This window comes from Cyclopterus lumpus, chromosome 13 (assembly GCF_009769545.1).
Source record: "Cyclopterus lumpus isolate fCycLum1 chromosome 13, fCycLum1.pri, whole genome shotgun sequence".
Lineage (NCBI taxonomy): Eukaryota > Metazoa > Chordata > Actinopteri > Perciformes > Cyclopteridae > Cyclopterus > Cyclopterus lumpus.
In genome coordinates, this window is record NC_046978.1 from 14818927 (window position 1) to 14837073 (window position 18147).

The 18147-nt window shown below is 41.3% G+C and overlaps 1 protein-coding gene across 4 annotated transcripts in view; it reads left to right on the plus strand.

Moving 5' to 3' along the window:
• Positions 1-18147, plus strand: part of dscamb (Down syndrome cell adhesion molecule b) — an 88894-nt gene that overhangs the window by 33720 nt on the left and 37027 nt on the right. For all 4 annotated transcript variants that reach the window (XM_034548389.1, XM_034548390.1, XM_034548391.1 and 1 more), the window contains exons 3-5: positions 15397-15543; positions 16129-16407; positions 17022-17297. In XM_034548389.1, coding sequence (XP_034404280.1) covers positions 15397-15543; positions 16129-16407; positions 17022-17297 — 702 coding nt within the window. The remainder of the gene's footprint in view (positions 1-15396; positions 15544-16128; positions 16408-17021; positions 17298-18147) is intronic.

The following is an 18147-nucleotide window of genomic DNA, read 5'->3' on the forward strand; positions in this document are numbered from 1 at the left end:
CAGCATGTGGAAGTGCTGACTGAGCCCAACACACACACACACACACACACACACAGAAAGAAAAAAATGCCTGCCAAGACAATGCCTGAAAATTGTACATCACAGCATATCAGGCAAATGTGTGTGTGTGTGTGTTTGTGTGTGTGTTTGTGTGTGTGTCATAGATGGGGAGCTGCAAAATAACAGATGCCCCATCAGATCCCATAACCGGATAGCACAATTCCTGTCCGTGCCGTCACTCTCCATCCTCAGCGGTTTACAGCATCGTTCCCCGATGAGTGCGTGTTTCCGACTGCTAACAAGCCCCTTGTCAAATAAAACAACCTAACATTTTTCATCATCACGAGTCCTCAGCAGCCAAATCCAGATTTGAGCTGCCAGAGGCGATTATGTCACGACGGCGTCCAATCGAGGACCAGATCCACACCGCTCAGTGTGCATCACTTCCTGTTTGGCTCCCCTCTGTCCTCCCGTGTGATTGGATGATGGCTTGTATTACTTTGAGGCTCCGAGTCACGCCGGCTGTGGAAGGAGTCTACACATGCGACCTTTTGTTAATGTCAGACGTCACAGACTTTTATGTCACACCCTGATGACAACGTGACATGGCGGAAATCTTTTGTGACTTTTTTCCCCCCGCAGTGTGGTCTCGCTCACAGAACGCACGGCCTCATCAAGGATATTTAAGAGCAGCGTGGGGAACATTACAAATCCTTGATGGCAGAAGAGCAGTCGTCCACAAGCTGTAATGACTGTGTGAACGTATATGAACAAATATAAGTGTGGACGGGGAGTTATTGAGGCTAAATTCATCTCCACCACCACACACACACAGACACACACACACACACATTAGTTTGAACTTTCAGCATCTCTGAGATTCTTTCTTCTTTTTTTTAATATGCATCTCTTTGAAAAAAGCCAGATACAAGGCACATTACTCAAAGCACAAAGAACGGGCCTCTGTTATTGCAGTAGCACGGCTTCTGAGTTCACAAAAAAAAACACAGCATCAATATTTCAAACCTGAACATTTTGGCAGAAGAGACTGAGGGCAGGAGGTGCAGACGTTATACAACAGGGAGTAAAAAAGGTGGCTATGATATTGGCTAATGGTATTATAACTGCTGTCATGTACAAAGATGGATGAAGAAGCTCACTCAGACACTATTACCTTTTTATAATGGAGGATTTTCTCCAATATTATTATGGATAGACCTTTCATAAAAGCTTCATGGCCTATTTCTACCGCTACATTTCTGACAAAATTAGCAAATTTGGCTTGGATAATTTTTTTTTTAGCGCATATGTTGTCGTCATCTGTAGACATCACATACTTGTCCTGTCTGAATCTCCTGCTATGAGAGAGCACATGCCCATTCCTCATGGAGGAAAACACAATTGTAAGTGTATCTGACATAATGTATGAAGTTGGCATGTTTTACCAGGGGTTAGGGTTTGTTTTCATATAGTTCTGTAGTTTCTGCACTGTGTATTTACATCAACTAATTTAATTTAATTTAGTTTATTAACACTTTAGTGTTTCGTAGGCTGGAGAGTAACGATGGAGGCGAGTGTGTGCTGACTGAGCTTGATCGACGTCTGTCTGACCCCCGCTTCGGATGGTCGAGGTCACACTTGTATCAGCTAACAGGCATTTTGACTGGCCACAGTGGGGAAATGTACCGGTGTAACTGATAACACGGCGAGCCAGCTCGCAAAAAATAGGATAAAAATGAAATATAAAATGAATTAACATGAACATCTGTTTGCCGTGTGCAATAACATGCCTCAGGCCGTAGGTCGTGTTGCTAGAGTGAGATCCTGAACGCCATGCGATTCCTGGAGCTCTGATACTCCTGCCCTTCTCCTCTAGTTCCTCTCTTCCTGTCTTCACATTGTCTGACTTGCTCTTTCCGTCTTTGTTGTCTTCCTCTCTCTGCAAACACTGACCTTTAGTAGCAGCTGCATGTCGCTCGCACGCACACACAAGTACTCACTGCCATCATGTCTTCGTCCTCTCCCTCACTTCCCGGTGACCTCTCTCAGGTGAATTAGTGCCAGAGGCGAGTGTGTGATCCTGAATATGTTTCTGGCCATTTTTAAATTTAAAAATTCAGCCTCGATTCTTAACAGGATCGTTCGTCTTGTTATTGCTCAGTAAAATTCGGAAGGCACGTAGTATTGATGTCAATCATTTTTATTGCATCTAGCAATCGAGCGATCTCATAAAACCGGGGCGAAAATATTTTGCATTTCAAAGTGTCATCTTTCATCGTGGTGAAACTCTACACTAGCCTATGCAACTTCTGTTTCGAAAATATTTGTTAGCTAAATGTAAAATTATATTTTACACAGTATGTTCTTAACAGGACTGCATACATGCTGAACTTTTCCTAAAGCTTCAATAATGCTATATTCTCCAATCTCTGCTTAATTTATGACAGGCTGTCAATACGTTTGATAGCATGTCTTTTCTCAGTGAAATAATCAATAGATGGATTTATATCCTCTCATTTAGGGTACTCTAAGGCATTTAGGCAACGATGGAGTGGAGGGTGAACCTGCCATAACTAGGTAATTTGTTTACTTTTTGTTACAAAGAACGTCTCTTCAGGTGTGACGATGTTTTTCGTTTTTTACTGCCGTCCACCTCTGTTGCCCGAACTCTGAGAAAGGATGGCATCTTACTCACTTAAGACTCAAGCTGTTTACCATTATTATCCATTGTTGATATGGATTTGAAAATAATGTCAGATTGCCTCACAGGTTGTGTATTACAGGGCGATTGATCCGGAGTTTTTGAGCAGTGTGTTCGGATCGATGGTGTTGTTGTAGCTCGGGGCAGACAGGTGGGCTTAACAGGCATGTGTCCATGAAGTCTGGAGCAGAGAGGGCTCCCGACATCCCAGTAAGGAAACAACAATCCATTTTCCAATATGAGCACAATGCTGTTAATGTAAGTTTAAGTAATTAATTTATCTTTATATACATTTAAGGTTTTTATATAGGACGTTTTCACAGAAGACATTTTGAGAAAACCACAGGTGTTACTAATAGCATTAATATGACCGTGCGTGCACAATACCACGACCTTGACACTGGAGCAGCTAAATGTAATTTTCTATGATTACTTTTATTATTAACCTGGGGCTCTTACTGTGATACGCAAATATTCCATGAGTATATATAGATATATATATACGTGGATGGAATATGGAAACGCTTTTTGCTGAATTAATGTTCGGGTATGTTTCTAAACACATTACACATGTTAAGAAAATAATTGCTGCAAACATGACTATAAACAAAAAAAATATGGAGTTAGACTGTGAGTTAGACAGGCCTGAAATCCCGGCTCGATGACGCACTGGAGACACATAAAAGAGTTACTCATTGGAGGAGCTGTGAGAGGCATGTTCACTTGCTATAGTGGAATGACACCAGGAAGGATATCTTATAGATTATAACTTTTTGGCATTTTGATATAGCAAAGTTAAATTGCATATGTCGGCCCTGAATATGTAATCTCAGAAAAAATCTATGTTTTTTGTCCGACTGAGAGAAAAATATAACCAGTATGGTGTGATGCACACAGCTTAGGGTTTCATACAGTCTTACAATAAATAGTGCTTATTGAACAATATTACACTCAAAATACAAGCTCAGATTTTACCGAAGATTTTACCTTGTATATATCGCTATTGTGGATTTCTTTCAGAAACATGCTCGATGAGATGCATCGGAGGGTCAAGATCTTGGCATTGGCTGTCTCCCCGGCAACGAGTGAGGCCCGAAGTATTGTCTCATTAGTGCATTTTTTTTTTTTGCCTTTGCAGAGGAGCAGGGAAGCAAGAGGTTTGTGAGTGTCCACTAGTCCACGTGTCAGTGTTGGAGCAGTTGGCAGCCATTCTCAGTCGTGACATGAGTGTCCAGTAGCTGCTGGACAAAACCCAATGTTCCTGTATAGTTGTTGCTCCTGTTAGTTGTGTGTTGTTTTTGTTTGTACTCTATGTGCTGTGTGTAGTGCGTGCGTGCATCATGTCAGTGTGTAACACTGCGGCACATCCGGCAGGTGCAGTCTGTCTTTATTATACTGTGTGTGTATATCAGTGTGTCATAGTGTGTGTGCTTTGGCTTGTGCAGAGCAGCCCAAGGAATCGATTATTGAGGGGGCCTGACAGCTCTGCTCGCCGGATGCAGCAGAGTACATACTGTAGCAAGGGAGCGCCATCAGTTGCCCTGACAACACCAGCGCCTGTCAACACCTCCGTCTTAATAGTGACAAATTGTACTTATTACATCAGCGTTAATTCCCCCCGTTCTCCCTCAGATGAAGATACTTAGCCCCGTGCTGATCAAATTGTGTCAGCATAATTACTGGGAACAGAACCCTATTAAAAACCAGGGCCTCAGACACACTGTCCAGACTCATCCACAGGCCTATCACTCAACATGCATCTCTGCGTAGGAAGTAAGGGAGGAGGGAGGGGGGTTAGAGGGTAGAGGAAGGCAGGGAGATGGGAAAATGAGGGGGCTGAGGAAGGAGGGAGGATGTGTTATTCTGAAGCAGTTGTATGCACAAAAGCTGCTGGAGTCGTCCACCTTTAACATTTTTTCGACTGATGCACTCGCACTGAATCCTCAAGAGAAAAGTCTTCAAAAATCGTGCATTAGTCATAAAGAGGAGCTGGAGAATTTTTACAAACAACTTATTAAAACTTTCTCAACATCGTGGTAAAGATTGGAAATACACTTGGAAATAATAATGGTTTACAAAATGGCCGATGTTGTCTCTGCTCAAGATCTTTAAAGCTGCCATAATCGATACTTTTAGACAATGTATTCTATCAATGGCTAGTTGGACGTGAAAGTGGCCTCTGGTCGTGAATTATCCCCCACTTCTTTCCCTCAGCTTAGCGTATGTCAACTCATTGTTTTGGGTTGGTTTTATGTTTTGGTTCGCCCTCACCGCTTGTTGTTTACAGCCCCAGCATGCAGCTGTTTTTTTTTGCGAAACAGCTCTAAAAACCCACTGTATGGAACTTGTCCAGCACCAAACAGCAGAAAGACAAAGTCAGCGACTAGCTAGTGAACACAGTGGAGCAATAAGCAGCTAAAGAGTCAGATATTTCCCTCGGGAGTTGGTGGAGAACAAACACGGAGCTAAAAGCATAGTGAATATTGGACTCTTATTCACCAGGTGACCAGAACACAACTTAAGATGGTGGATGTGTAAAATATTAAAATGTATATTGTGTCAACTTCCGACTTGGACATTTGTTATTAATTAATTCTACAGATTCATAGCAAATATACATTCCCTACAGATTTACCATCAAAATATTTAACCCTAGAAATCTATACACATAGGGGTATGAATGAATATTGCCAGAGTGGGATTCTCCTTCTCCCCAGAGTGAGAGGAAATCATTGTTTGATGGAACAATTCCATTTATCTGTTGGGAAGGGGCATTATATTGGGAAGTTAGATGAGGAAACACGGGGGCCCTCCGGGGAGAAGTCAGTAAATGTGGACTATACAAAAAACAAATGATTAAAATTTGAAATTTCATTAAAGCTTCAGCCTAGTTTTACAATAACTACAATTACCATAAGCAATTTTCACAGCTCTATAGATATGGATTTAGCATTGCCAGTAGCTCAACAGTGAATTAAGTCTCTCTCTCTCTCTCTCTCTCTCTTCTCTGTGTGTGTTGGTCTTGAATGGCGCTGGAATGGAATTCACAAATTAGTGTCGTCTGATGGAAATGTGCTAATTGCTGTTGTTAAGCTGCTGCAATAATTAGGTTATGATGGCAGACTGCTACACATGTTGCACACACACACACACGCACACACACGCACACACACACAACCGAGCAGCCCGCAGCCAACATGCTCTCTCCCCAGTATGGTTGAAATAGAAGGCTAGATTTAATTACTCATTTTACTATCCATCTGAGTATAATTTTCCAGACGTAGAGTCAAACGCAGAGCGCAACAGATGACAACAGTTTCTCCTGCTGTTGGTGAGAGAGATGTTTTTCTTTTTAATTACAGTAGACTGTAATGCAGTAATGCTAAGTAAATGATTAGATTAGTTAGCCGGCCATTTGGCTCTGGAAATACGTGTAGCAAGACAACGCATCGAGGCAGGAGGGTCAAAGTTGGTGAGGTATGAGCTGATATCGTCTTCCTGCTTGGGGCTTTTCTTTTCCACAAACTGTTGTTGTGGATCTCTTCTGAGCTCCAGTAGTGTCTTCTTTCTATACAGGTGACCAGTCTACTAAGAATATGAATTAGACAACAGGCTTGTTCACCCTGGCTACAAAACAACACACCGTTCCACAATGTACTGCATGCTAAACAAGCAAAATGAAGTGCTCCATTTCCAGCCACCCAGCTCCATTTTGTTTGCCCTTCCTTCAATTTAGTTTGTCATCAATAGCATGAACATCTCAATAGTATCTAAACCTAAATAGCTAGGTATTTCATGTTATACTGTAGCAGTGAGGGACCAATGACCTTCATCATCTTTAGCACCTTCAGCATCTTTCACTGAATCCATTGAAGGGGTGGGGGGATGATATTTCTTGATGGAGTGCAGCTTGACATGGTAGCATCTGATGGTGCAAGTGGAGGATGTTGGTGGCCCAACACTTAAGGTGAATCACTTTTGAATTTGATAAAAAATTTATTTTATGGCACATGTTAACACTTGCATGGTTTGCACCGGTGGATTTTGTCCCTGTGACCTGATAATATAACGGCTGTCCTGCTGCCTGACTGAAACACGCTCCTAAACTTCTGTTGTTGTTTTGATGCTGCTGTCCGGACGTTCTCCAATGCAAATACCTTAGCTTAGCAACATGCTGTTTAATGGCTCTGGGCTTCAGCAGAGATTACTGGATCGCTAACCTCATCAAAGACATCAACAACCCCCAGACTATTGAACCTTGGAGACCCGACTTTCCTTTTCAGCAGTTATTTTGTGATGTGTGTGTACGTGAGTGCTCGCTTGCAGCCAAGCTCAGCAAGCTACTATACATTAAAATGTAAAAAATAATCCTCTTGTACGGGGGGGGGGTCCTGTCCTGTCCTCTCGCGACGTAAACCGCCTCCTCACCGGGGTTCAGTGCTGCTCCTCCGTTGGCACTGGAGCATCCTGTTGTTTCACAGCTTTGGACTGCATGTTGAGCTTAGCGTTGTTATTGGCAACATACATTGCAGGGCTACCATCGATGAGTCATTCGCCAGTTCACACTCTTTTCACAAAGTTCAGTGTTCAGTAATGCGCAAAGGAGTCAACATTAGCCTATGTGGGTAAAAATAAAAATATAAAAGAGCTTGCAGAATTCAAATTAAGTAAATAAAAAAAAATGTAAACAGACAGTGGCTGAAGATAGATTACAACACTGCTATCTGTGGGGGTCACTGGGGTCACTGTGTGTCTATGGGGGTTTAAACGAGCCACTGTGTGTCTGCTGCAAGTCTTTGCATGTAAACTGTTAAATTAAAACATTTTTTTTCCTCACACCCCTAAACAGAAATGACAAAATTACATTTTTTTAATGTTTTTTTCTCATTTTAGTTATCATAATAAATCTCTCTTTATTGCCCATTTCATGCCTCTGTGCTCACGAAATCTGTATACCTCAATATTCAGTAGCAATCTGACCAGAACCAGCAGCAAGTAAATACGACGGAGTCACATGATTTATTAAGATGACATCTTTCACTTGTTTAGTTGTTCATTAAATATGAATTGTTCATCTCATGGCAGTTGGACATTTCTTGCACGGATTGCAATGCACAAATTATTTATGATGAATGAAAACCCATTTTTAATTTAAAAGATATGTGGTATAACACTGACAGTCACTGCATTTCACTCTGCCTCTTCAGAACTGTTTCTCGTTGAAAAAAATAAATTAAATATAATTAAATACCTAACCGCATGGCATTTGAGTGTTATTTTAACAAATTAAGTTTGAGTCACTTGTGGCTTTAAATGGTGTTTGGTTTTAGCTGCAATAGCAGGAATACAAAGCAATGACAATGACACGTTATACTTACTTCCATATTTGGTGATGATGCTCCAGTGACTCTTGGTCATTAGATAATGTAATGGGTACATTTTTCAGGTAAAAAAAATACAATTGAACAGTTTCTTATTCTCTTATTTTTCCAAAGAGCCTTCAATGGCAGCAATTTCATATCCTATGAATATATATATATATATATATATATATATATATATATATATATATATATATATATATTCATACCTGTGCATAATAGTTAATGTACATGTTCGCTCAGCTTTGTTGTCCTGGTTTTTAGCTGTTATGTCTGTTATTTTAAGTACTTTAAAAGTCAACTTTATTGTTTTCTTGTATGTGCGTTATTAGTTTTTCCTTTACAAATTTGTCTTCTTGAAAAAATGTAATTCCTCTAAAAAGCTGTCGAACTATATTGTTTTATTGCTGTAAGATCCATTTTGTAGATTTTATTAATTTATTTCCCCTCCAAATGATTGATTAATACATCAATTAAAAGACAGTAAATTCAATAATTAAACAGATTTGTATTGTAATACACTAATCTTTAACGAAGGTGAAATATAGCTCTGGGCTTAACGTCGAGGCAAAGTGAGGTGTTTACTCAATCTGGGCGTTTGAGACTGCAGGATTTCATTGCAGTGTTCTGACACAGCCAACCACTGTTTTAGCATTCAGGACACAGAGGGAGAGGCGGAGAGGGGGAGAAAGAGAGAGACCGAGCTGAGGAGAGAGAAGAAGAAGCAGGAGAGGAAGTAGAATGAGCCAAACAGGAACACAGAGGGTTTTTGAGGCTGAATAAGAGACAGAGAGGCTCTGATGCCAAAACTTTCACTGAACCAAGGATGCCTTCTTCACTGAGGCTTCAATGGCAGCTCTGTCATTTACTTGTGTTCCTAAAATCTATTCACACAGCAGGTGCATTGAGAGAAAGCCATTTTTTTCTAGGTGACTTTTACAGGTGCTAAAGGCTTTTCTCATTGTACCTGTATTTAATAGGATTAGTTTAAACCTATATTTGCAAGATACTCTGCATTTGTAATGGTCTCATCATATTGTTTGTTCTGTGAGTCATTGACCAGATGATGGCACTATAAAAGTAACTTTATATTTTTACTGCCAACTCCTAAGCTATATGATCTAGGATTGATTTTTTTTCTCTTCAGATTTCTCGTCCTCAAGACAAATACACCACACACTCTGTTTGTCATGATTATTTTCCCACCACTTAGATTTTTATGCAAAATCCATGTTCATTGTTTTTTCCACCAAGCTATTAGACTCATCTTGAAAGTTTGAAGGACATGACAAACTGCCTACTTAACCGCAGTGTTGAAAATCTATATTGTTTGGCTGTGACACACAAACAAAAGTGCAACACACCACATTTGCTTAAGATCGAGAGTGACTCCAACAGATCAGCCATGCAAAAGAGACTTGGTTGCTCCCTTTCCTACAAAATCACCCGTTCTCCCCCAATACCTAATTTCCCATTTTAGCTGCTCAGATTGCACCGTCACAAGTTATCCAGGACCATTCTTACATAACCGATGGCGACCGTTTTGGAAACGTTTCCAAGTAATACATATACAGGCACAATACAGTACTTTGTTTACTGAAATATGTTTCTGGCGTTGCGTTAGATGACAATATCGATACCACTGTTTGACTGCCTAATCAGAGGCTGAAAGCGGTTAGCGCAGAGCAAAGACTGGTGAGCCATTGAATCTGGCTCGTTCCAAAGTGACCAAATCTGCCCGCAAAGCTCACAACTTATTATGTCATATTCTGGTTTGAGTGTAGAAAGAATTGTTAAAGATGTTTTCCTTGGCAAGTTTTTAACCTCGTGGTAATGGTGAGACATTGTGTCTCTGGGTGGTTACTGCTGCGCATGGTCGAGGCGGCAAATATGTGGCATATACACTGTGGCACAGAGAGCGGCCAGCAGAACAATGTATTTCATTTCACCAAAGATTTTGTTCATTCTTTGACCGGTTTCAATTTTGTTTAAAAAGCTTCTTCTTTTTTTTTCCAATTAAATTCAAATAATTTTAGTATAGTCCGACATCACAAATCACAAATTTGCCTCAGATCAGTACACATACGACACCCTCACATCGGAACAGGAGAAAAAGGGATAAACCTCCTTGGAGAGCAACAGAGTAGGATCCCTCTGCCAGGATGGACAGGAGTAGATGTTAAGTATCATGTTGCTGTTCCATTACTGTACTGTGGCATCAGAGCGGGTTGTGTCCACTGATTTAAAGAGGCTTGCAGTTTGACCATTAGCATGTCTTTTATTGATTCCAGAGTCATCATGTTAATTAAATGGATCCAAGAGAGAGCCAAAGTGTCTGCATTCACCTGATGGTCTGCTCTGTGCAGTAGCTCAGTATGACACCGACAGTACACTGGCTTTAGCTCAGAGTGATATGTGTTCTTCCACGGTGCACGAGAGTCATTACATATGGCTGTTGATTACATATGATCATTTAAACAGCCGGGCAGATTGACGATAGGTCTTTCATGATCTGCAAGGCATAGCACTCCTTTCAGTTTCTCTGCAAGCAGCCTGAGGAGCTCTGCGGTGGAGAGGTCAGTCCAGTCAATGCAGGTAGAAGTTTTAAGTAATATTTGAGCTTTATAAAAATGAATAGGTGGTGCTTTTTTGGAGGTTTTCAACCGATGCAGTGTGCAGTAAGCCCATGATAGATAGCTATCTGTTTTTAATTATTTTTAATTTAATGTCTGAAGTGACTCAGGAGAGTCAAAGTGGGCCAGAGAAGCTACCAAAAGCCCATTTATCATCTCTCTCTGCTGACCCGACTAGAACTGGGTCCCTCCTCAGCGTCTGACTCACAGCGTACTGGGAGCCAGTCCCACCTTCCTCTTTAAGCAACGAGAACTCTGACTCACCCACTAACGCTTTGTACAAGAGATTACTCTGCGCACTAAACATTTCCAACCTATTGCATTCAAACTGTGTCATATACTTTGTGTAATATCAGTGTTGCCTGACATGAACCGAAAAATACGCATGGACAGAATATGGTCTGTGTGTGAAGTATAATTCATATAGATGTACACAAAGTGCAGGTTTTGCATTCATCTTGTGAAATGTCTCAACATTTTTGAAACACCATTTATGATTCCAAGATGATGAATCCTAATGTCTTTTGTAATCCTATAAGATTCACACCTATGACACACAAGTTCACATTTGTAGTTTTGAGTTAAATCTCTCAACAACTACTGGATGCAGCATGACATTTCGTTCATATATTCATCTTTCCATTTGAATAACTTCTGTGATGGCCGGACTTTTCTGTTATCATCATCTGTTTACGATGATATAACCTGCAAAACTAACGGCGTCCCATCAGCCTCAGCTGAACTGTGTCTTTAGTGCTAATTAGCAACACGCTGAACAACGATGTTGAACATGATAAACATTATAACGTCTAAACATCAGCATGTTAGCGTTGCAAGGCTGTGCAGCCTAACAGCCTCATAGATGCTAAAAAAAACAAACACATTTATTAGTGGTGATATGACTGCATTTTGCATTGGTGATCAGAATAAACCCATTTGCAGTTTATAACTAATTCACTCAAGTGCAGATTGACAGCTAAGATCTGACCAGCTTGGCTCTCGCTTAAATCACAGCGACTGCAGCGCGTCTGTCGGCAGCGAGGATGCTGTGACACTAGCTCATCTGTACGTCGGGGCTTATTTAGCCTGCTGAGAGTGAGAGCCCGCTGTTCGTATTAGATTCTGTCTCTGGCAAAGTGGGGATGATTAGATAAAGTGTGTGTGGTGGAGTGGAGCACTTTTTCACTTTACAGTAGCAGTGGCTGTGAATGAACGGAGAGAAGGGCTCCACTTTTCTGACGATAACACTGAAATCTCTGTCCAGAGGATGTTTTAATGCATCTGGGAACTGAGGCCTCAATTACTGCCTTAATTAATCCATAGCAGTTTATACACTTCACTGCACTACACGTTTAGCTTTTTAGTGGTTAAAGGACATTGTGCGTAGTTTCTTACTTGACATACTGGCATTGTGGACGGGAATTGCTCCTAAATGCCGAGGCAGTGAGCAAGTTAAAGACAAAGCAGTGGAATTAAAGGGAGCGGGTCGCGGAGAAGAAATACAATAAAACACAATTCAATAGCTCTCCTTTTGAATCCCCTCCCCACTGTAGCGTCCCCTCTGCCTGCACTTCATTCTGTCATAACACAATAACTGAGCTCTGACGTCTTAAAAGGCATTGCAGGAGCATAGAGGTGCTTGAAGAGAAAATTGCAGCAGCTCACAGCGGCTGGAGTGAAATACCATTTTGTCTCACTCAAGATGGATTCCACAGTGAGATTTCAGAGGACCAGTACAGAATCAAAATGGAGAAGCCAGAAGGGAGGAGTGGAAAAAGCTGTGTGCGTGTGCGTGTGTGTGTGTGTGTGTCTGTGTGTGGTGGACAGCTTTGGAGATGTCTGAATTTTGTTTTTGCTGCTGCTCGGTGATATATATTTGCTCAGGGTTTTCACCTTTTTCAGATGCAGTGTTATTTGCTTGTAAGATATTTCTTTTCTTTTTCTGCTGTTGTGGTGCTGAGCACAGCTACCTGTGATCAGTTACAAAAAAGTCTGAAGCATTAATTAACAATACTGAAATAAAAGGACAGAAAAATAGAATTTAAAAAAAGATTTCTCCCTCTGCTGTGCACAGAACGGCGATGATCATAAACAGTAATGTTTTTTTTTCTGCATCTGGCCCCCTCAACCTCTGAGAAGATTTCCTCCCACCAATCGTCTCGCACACTGGCATGCATGCATGGCTGCCGGCATCAGCACACACACACACACACACACACACACACACACACACACACACACACACACGCACGCATACATGTACACACTACACAGTCACACCCTCCCTCCGTCTCTTTATAGATTCCACTTGCTGGTTGCCCATCTAACAGCCCTGTATGTAAACCAGTGAAACCCCTTCAGGACATCAAATCCGTGGAATCTGTTGTCGGTTCTATCTAGGTCAACGCTTACAATAGCTGTGCAATTTTTTTTCTTCTTCAGCCGCCTCGCTCTGTATTCCCCCTGTTTGCTTAACCCCACAAGGTTGATTTTCCCTTGCATGTATAAACATCAAAAATGCATATTAAATGTAAGCATATTAAGCATGCTTTGCTTCTTTCATACATATTAGTCTCAAGTGGAATATTAAAACATGCAGCGGTTTGATGTTAGCATCTAATGTTTAAAGGAAATAACATTTAGGTTCTTTCTCATTAATATTTGTTCAGCTAATTGGTTTGGACTGTGCAGTTATTCTGTCTGGTAACACAGGAAGTCAACGCAGCGATGTGAAATGTGGGGGAAACTGTGCAATTATCGCAGTTGTTTTTGCTCTGATCTATAGGGCATGATGTTATGTGACCTAAGGGAGGTGACATCTAATTTGTTAACCCGCACAGAAAAGAAAAAAACCTCTGCACCTGCTTGTCCATGCATTTTTTATAGCATCTTGAAATGTCAATTATTTTTAAGCCATTTTTGGCTGAAAGCACAACAATAAATATTCAAACAGCACCAGTTTAATATAAATAAGCAGATGAATTTAAAACCATTGCTAATTTTTTGCTTTTGTCCGGCGGCCTGTACCCTCTTTCGTATCCTAAATCTAAACAACACAATTTACATGTTGAATGTCTGTTTTAGAGAAAGATCACAAGAAAACCCGCAGCTCGCCTTGTTGAACTTAAATGAATTACAAACTGCTAATCTACTTTAGCTGCTCCACACCGCCCCGGTTCGTTCTACTTTTGGATAAATCGCTGATGCGACTGCCTGAAGACTCGGGTGCAATCAAAATCCAATATGCAGAGAGAATTCCTGCTCAAGCAGTCAGAAATGTAACCCAAGATTTTACCCGTGTTGGTGTCACGTATCATCCTCTTAATAATCCAAATGCAGGTGTCTAGTTAGATGTACAGGTATATTGTTAGACCTTAATTATAAAAGGAAAAAAAAACTTCCACAGACATGAATTGACCGACCTTGATAATCCGTCACAGTAAACACAACTGCCTCGTTTATTTTTGTATAAGTTTACCTGTTAACGTCATAATGCCAAGTTTTCATATTAATGTGCACAATATGTTCCGCTCTGCTTACTGTCAATGAGCACACGATGAAATGGAAACCTCCTCCTGGAAATAATCCCTCGTGAAACATGTCACCTCACAAACTAATTTGTCACACACGTGTCTTCTTATTTTTTTCCATTTTTTATTTGCTTAGTGAGCGGCTAATTTGAAGCTTGCCAAACATTTGCAGTGTGAAATGATCCCAAATGAGTGAATATTTTAAACCTTCACATTTTGTATTTCCACACAATCGGAAAGGTAGGGGTGCGAAGTAGATGTCGCCTTTTTTAAAACGTGCATAATTATCTCTGACCCTGTGACGTCACTGTGCAGTGTTTTTTTTCTTCTCGTGGACCCACGTCAACATGAGCAGGAGCCGTCTCTCCTCGGTCCTTAAAGGCTCCCTAAGCTGTCTCTGTCTTAGCATGCCCACCGCTGTGCACCGAAGACAATCTCCTGTAAATTGCTTTTTCGATCAGTTTTGACATCAATCTGCTCCCATGGGAATGTGAGCATTCGTGTGATGGCGGAGTGGAGGGTTTCTTTCCTTATGGATGTTGACAACCCCACTCAGCCTGGTTTGATCTGCAGAATTAACATAATATTACCCTACATACTGAACTGGCTGTGACAGCCAAAGAGGGATTGGCTCTCGATGCCAGATATTGGTGCCAGTGAGGTTACTGCAGCGGCAGAAGTCAAAAGACGAGACAGAAAAAGCTGTTCGGGGGCAAAGATTTGATATGATCTGATTTCTTGAAGACAGTTTCTGCTTTTTTATTGAATTGATGGATACATCGTGTGATCCATCATCCAATAATTAACAATATTAGTCCAAATATTTGTGTGTTTAAGTTTAAGTCTCATTCCACAGCAAATCCCTGGTAGTTTATTTACACGAGATAAATTATTTTTTATTTTGCTTCAGTAAACTCTCTCATCTCGTGTTGAAATAAAGAATAACTTCTAAAGGCTTTGTGTGCTGTGAGATTCAAACGTCGACACATTTGCCCTGCACTCTACAAACGCCCCATGGAGAAAGAAATGCTTCTGTTGCGGCGGGGTGAATCAATTCTTTATACTGTAGAAGTTGTTTTGATCCCACATAACAACCACACGACTGCTGCCTTTCATGTGTTTTTCAACTTGCTCCTTTTAATCTTTTCCAGGACAAAGATATCTCATCACATCCACGGGAGCCTTGTATATTCTGGACGTCCTGCCTGAGGATGGGCTGAATAACTATCGCTGCACCACACGCCACCGCTACACGGGCGAGACTCGTCAGAGCAACAGCGCGCGGCTCATTGTGTCAGGTCAGTGCTGGATTGCAAATGGGTTCAATTTAATCTTAAAGACCATTAATACAGGTCAAATAAACATGGAGAAACTATATTGGATACGTCATGTAGATGATGCTATAGATCATCCTTGCATATACTTATACCTTTTAAGGTGGATTTCAAAGGTGCAGGCAGTAAAAATTATTCTGGGATCAAGTTTACAGTCTGTCCAGTCATGCAGACCGATCCACTCTGAGGTCCACTGTGAGTTATGCAGCCCTTCTTTAGGCCAGTCACCAACAAGTTGCAACGCAGGCCGTCCTGTGCTGATGATATTGTACCGTAGTTTGACAAAGTGAGAGCCGTTTTGCATTTAGCATATGGATGGACGAAGGGATAAAAAAAAAAGAAAAAAAAGAAGCAATACATGGTGCCGTCTCTGATTTGACTGTGGGGGACAATTTTAGGAACACACTGTTGCTCTCTCCTCTCCTGCACATAACCAAATATTCAGTATATAGAACTGAATCGTGACCCCAAGAATCGATGTTGGATTACACTGTCGAGCGTCCGGCAAAGCTCACCACTAATTAATACTAAATTCTCTGCTCCTTCCAGACCCCACCAATGCCGAGCCAGACATCTTGGATGGCTTCGACCAGCGAGAGGTGATGATCGATCATCGGGTGGAGCTGCCCTGTAAGGCCTCAGGCTACCCAACGCCCAAATACCGCTGGCTGAAGGACAACAGCCCTTTGGAGCCTGACAGTCGCTTCCGCCAAACCACCACGGGGTTGCTGATAGAGAGCACACAGCCCAATGACTCTGGGACGTATGTTTGTGAAGTGTGGAACATTTATGGCAACGCTGAGGTGATGGGGCGCCTGTATGTCAAACGTAAGTCTTTTATCAAAAGGAAGGGATCCTCTTTATGACTTTACTGTATCTGTCCAAACAACATTTAGTTGATTAATTCATTAGTTGATCAACAAGATTAACTGACAATAGTTTTGATTATCACTTAAACATTTTTAACAAGCAAAAAGGACAAACATTTGCACATTTGCTGTTTCTCATATGTGAGATTTTCTGCTTTGCTCTCTTAGAATTAAAAAATATAATGGGGCAGACAGAATGAGCAATTTGTGATCGGCATTTGTCCCCTTTTGTTGTTGTTGTTGTGTAAACAGTTTGGTGTTGTGTAAACATTAAAAAATGTCACCGGGAGTCCAAGTTGACATCTTTAAATTGCTGGTTTTGTCTGACCAACACTCCAGAAACTAAAGATGCAAACATGTTCCTTCATAGAAAAGACATTTTTTAACATACTTTTTCGAGGCGATGTAACCAGTGGTTGTTTCAGATAAATTGTTTCTACTCTGAAATCTTAAGTAGCAACGCTGATCAAATCTAAATGAGACTTTCTAGCAATGTTATTGTCACTAAACAAAACAAATGGTTGATTGCTCCTTTTTAAAAAGACAACGTGTCTCTTATTTCTGTGTGCTTAGAGCCCTTGAAGGCAGTGGTCAGCCCTCGGAAGGTGAAAGGCAGTGTGGGTAGCAAGGTGTCTCTGTCTTGTAGCGTGAGCGGCTCAGACGAGTATGAGCTGTCATGGTACCGCAACGGAGAGATCATCTACCCTGGCAACAATGTGCGTTTCACCGGACTGAACCGGGAGAACCTCATCATGGAGGGGATGTCGAAGAGCGACGGAGGAGCCTATCAGTGCTTCGCCAGGAAGGGCAAGATGTCGGCACAGGACTTTGTGCAAGTCATCCTTGAAGGTAAAATGTGTGCATGCGGTTTGTGGCATTCACACAAACGTCGACCAAACGCAACGCTATAGCAGCGACCTCATGGATAATCAGCGAGTTAGCAGGAACAGATTGAGGCCTTTGAGATCAATACAGGGTTTATGTGTTAATGGCATCCACATGCTGCTATAGGCCGCCATTACAACGATCATCCCAGACTTCACAAACGCATAGAAAAATACATGAACACACACTCTTGAATCCAACAGCTTACCTTGGCAGCGTTGCTCAGGCAACTGTTTGCCGTGGCCAGGGAGCTGTTAAAAGAAGATATTGATAATCTATAATCATGTGGAGCAGATCTAGATTATCAAAGCAGCAGCGGGCAGACACAGACGTTTCAGACTGCTCTCAGTGTCTGGGAGGGAAGCTCCTGAATCAGTGTTCACAATGAAAGAATGGTGACAAAAAGACAAACATTTTCACACGTTATTATTATTTCATTAAAGACAGACCCCTGAAAGCAAATAACACATCAAACTGTTGTCCAGTAATTGTTGATGAATAAGAACAACTGATAAGGAAATAACCATTATGAAGTGGTTTTCTTTTAGTCCTCATGGCCTCAACAAGTATACACTCTACTGTACAACCATTATGCAGTGCAACAGAATGCAGTAACGTATAGGAGCAGCTCTCTGAGAGGAATACCAAGATTAATAAAAAAAACAAGAAAATGCCTCAGGAACACGATCATCCAATCATAGCCTTACCAGGTGAGCATGCAGTCAATATGGCAACGTCATTGCACCCACTTTTTATTTGCAGAGAGAACTGGTTTTGGACAAAAGCGTCTGTCAAATCAATACATGCAAATATA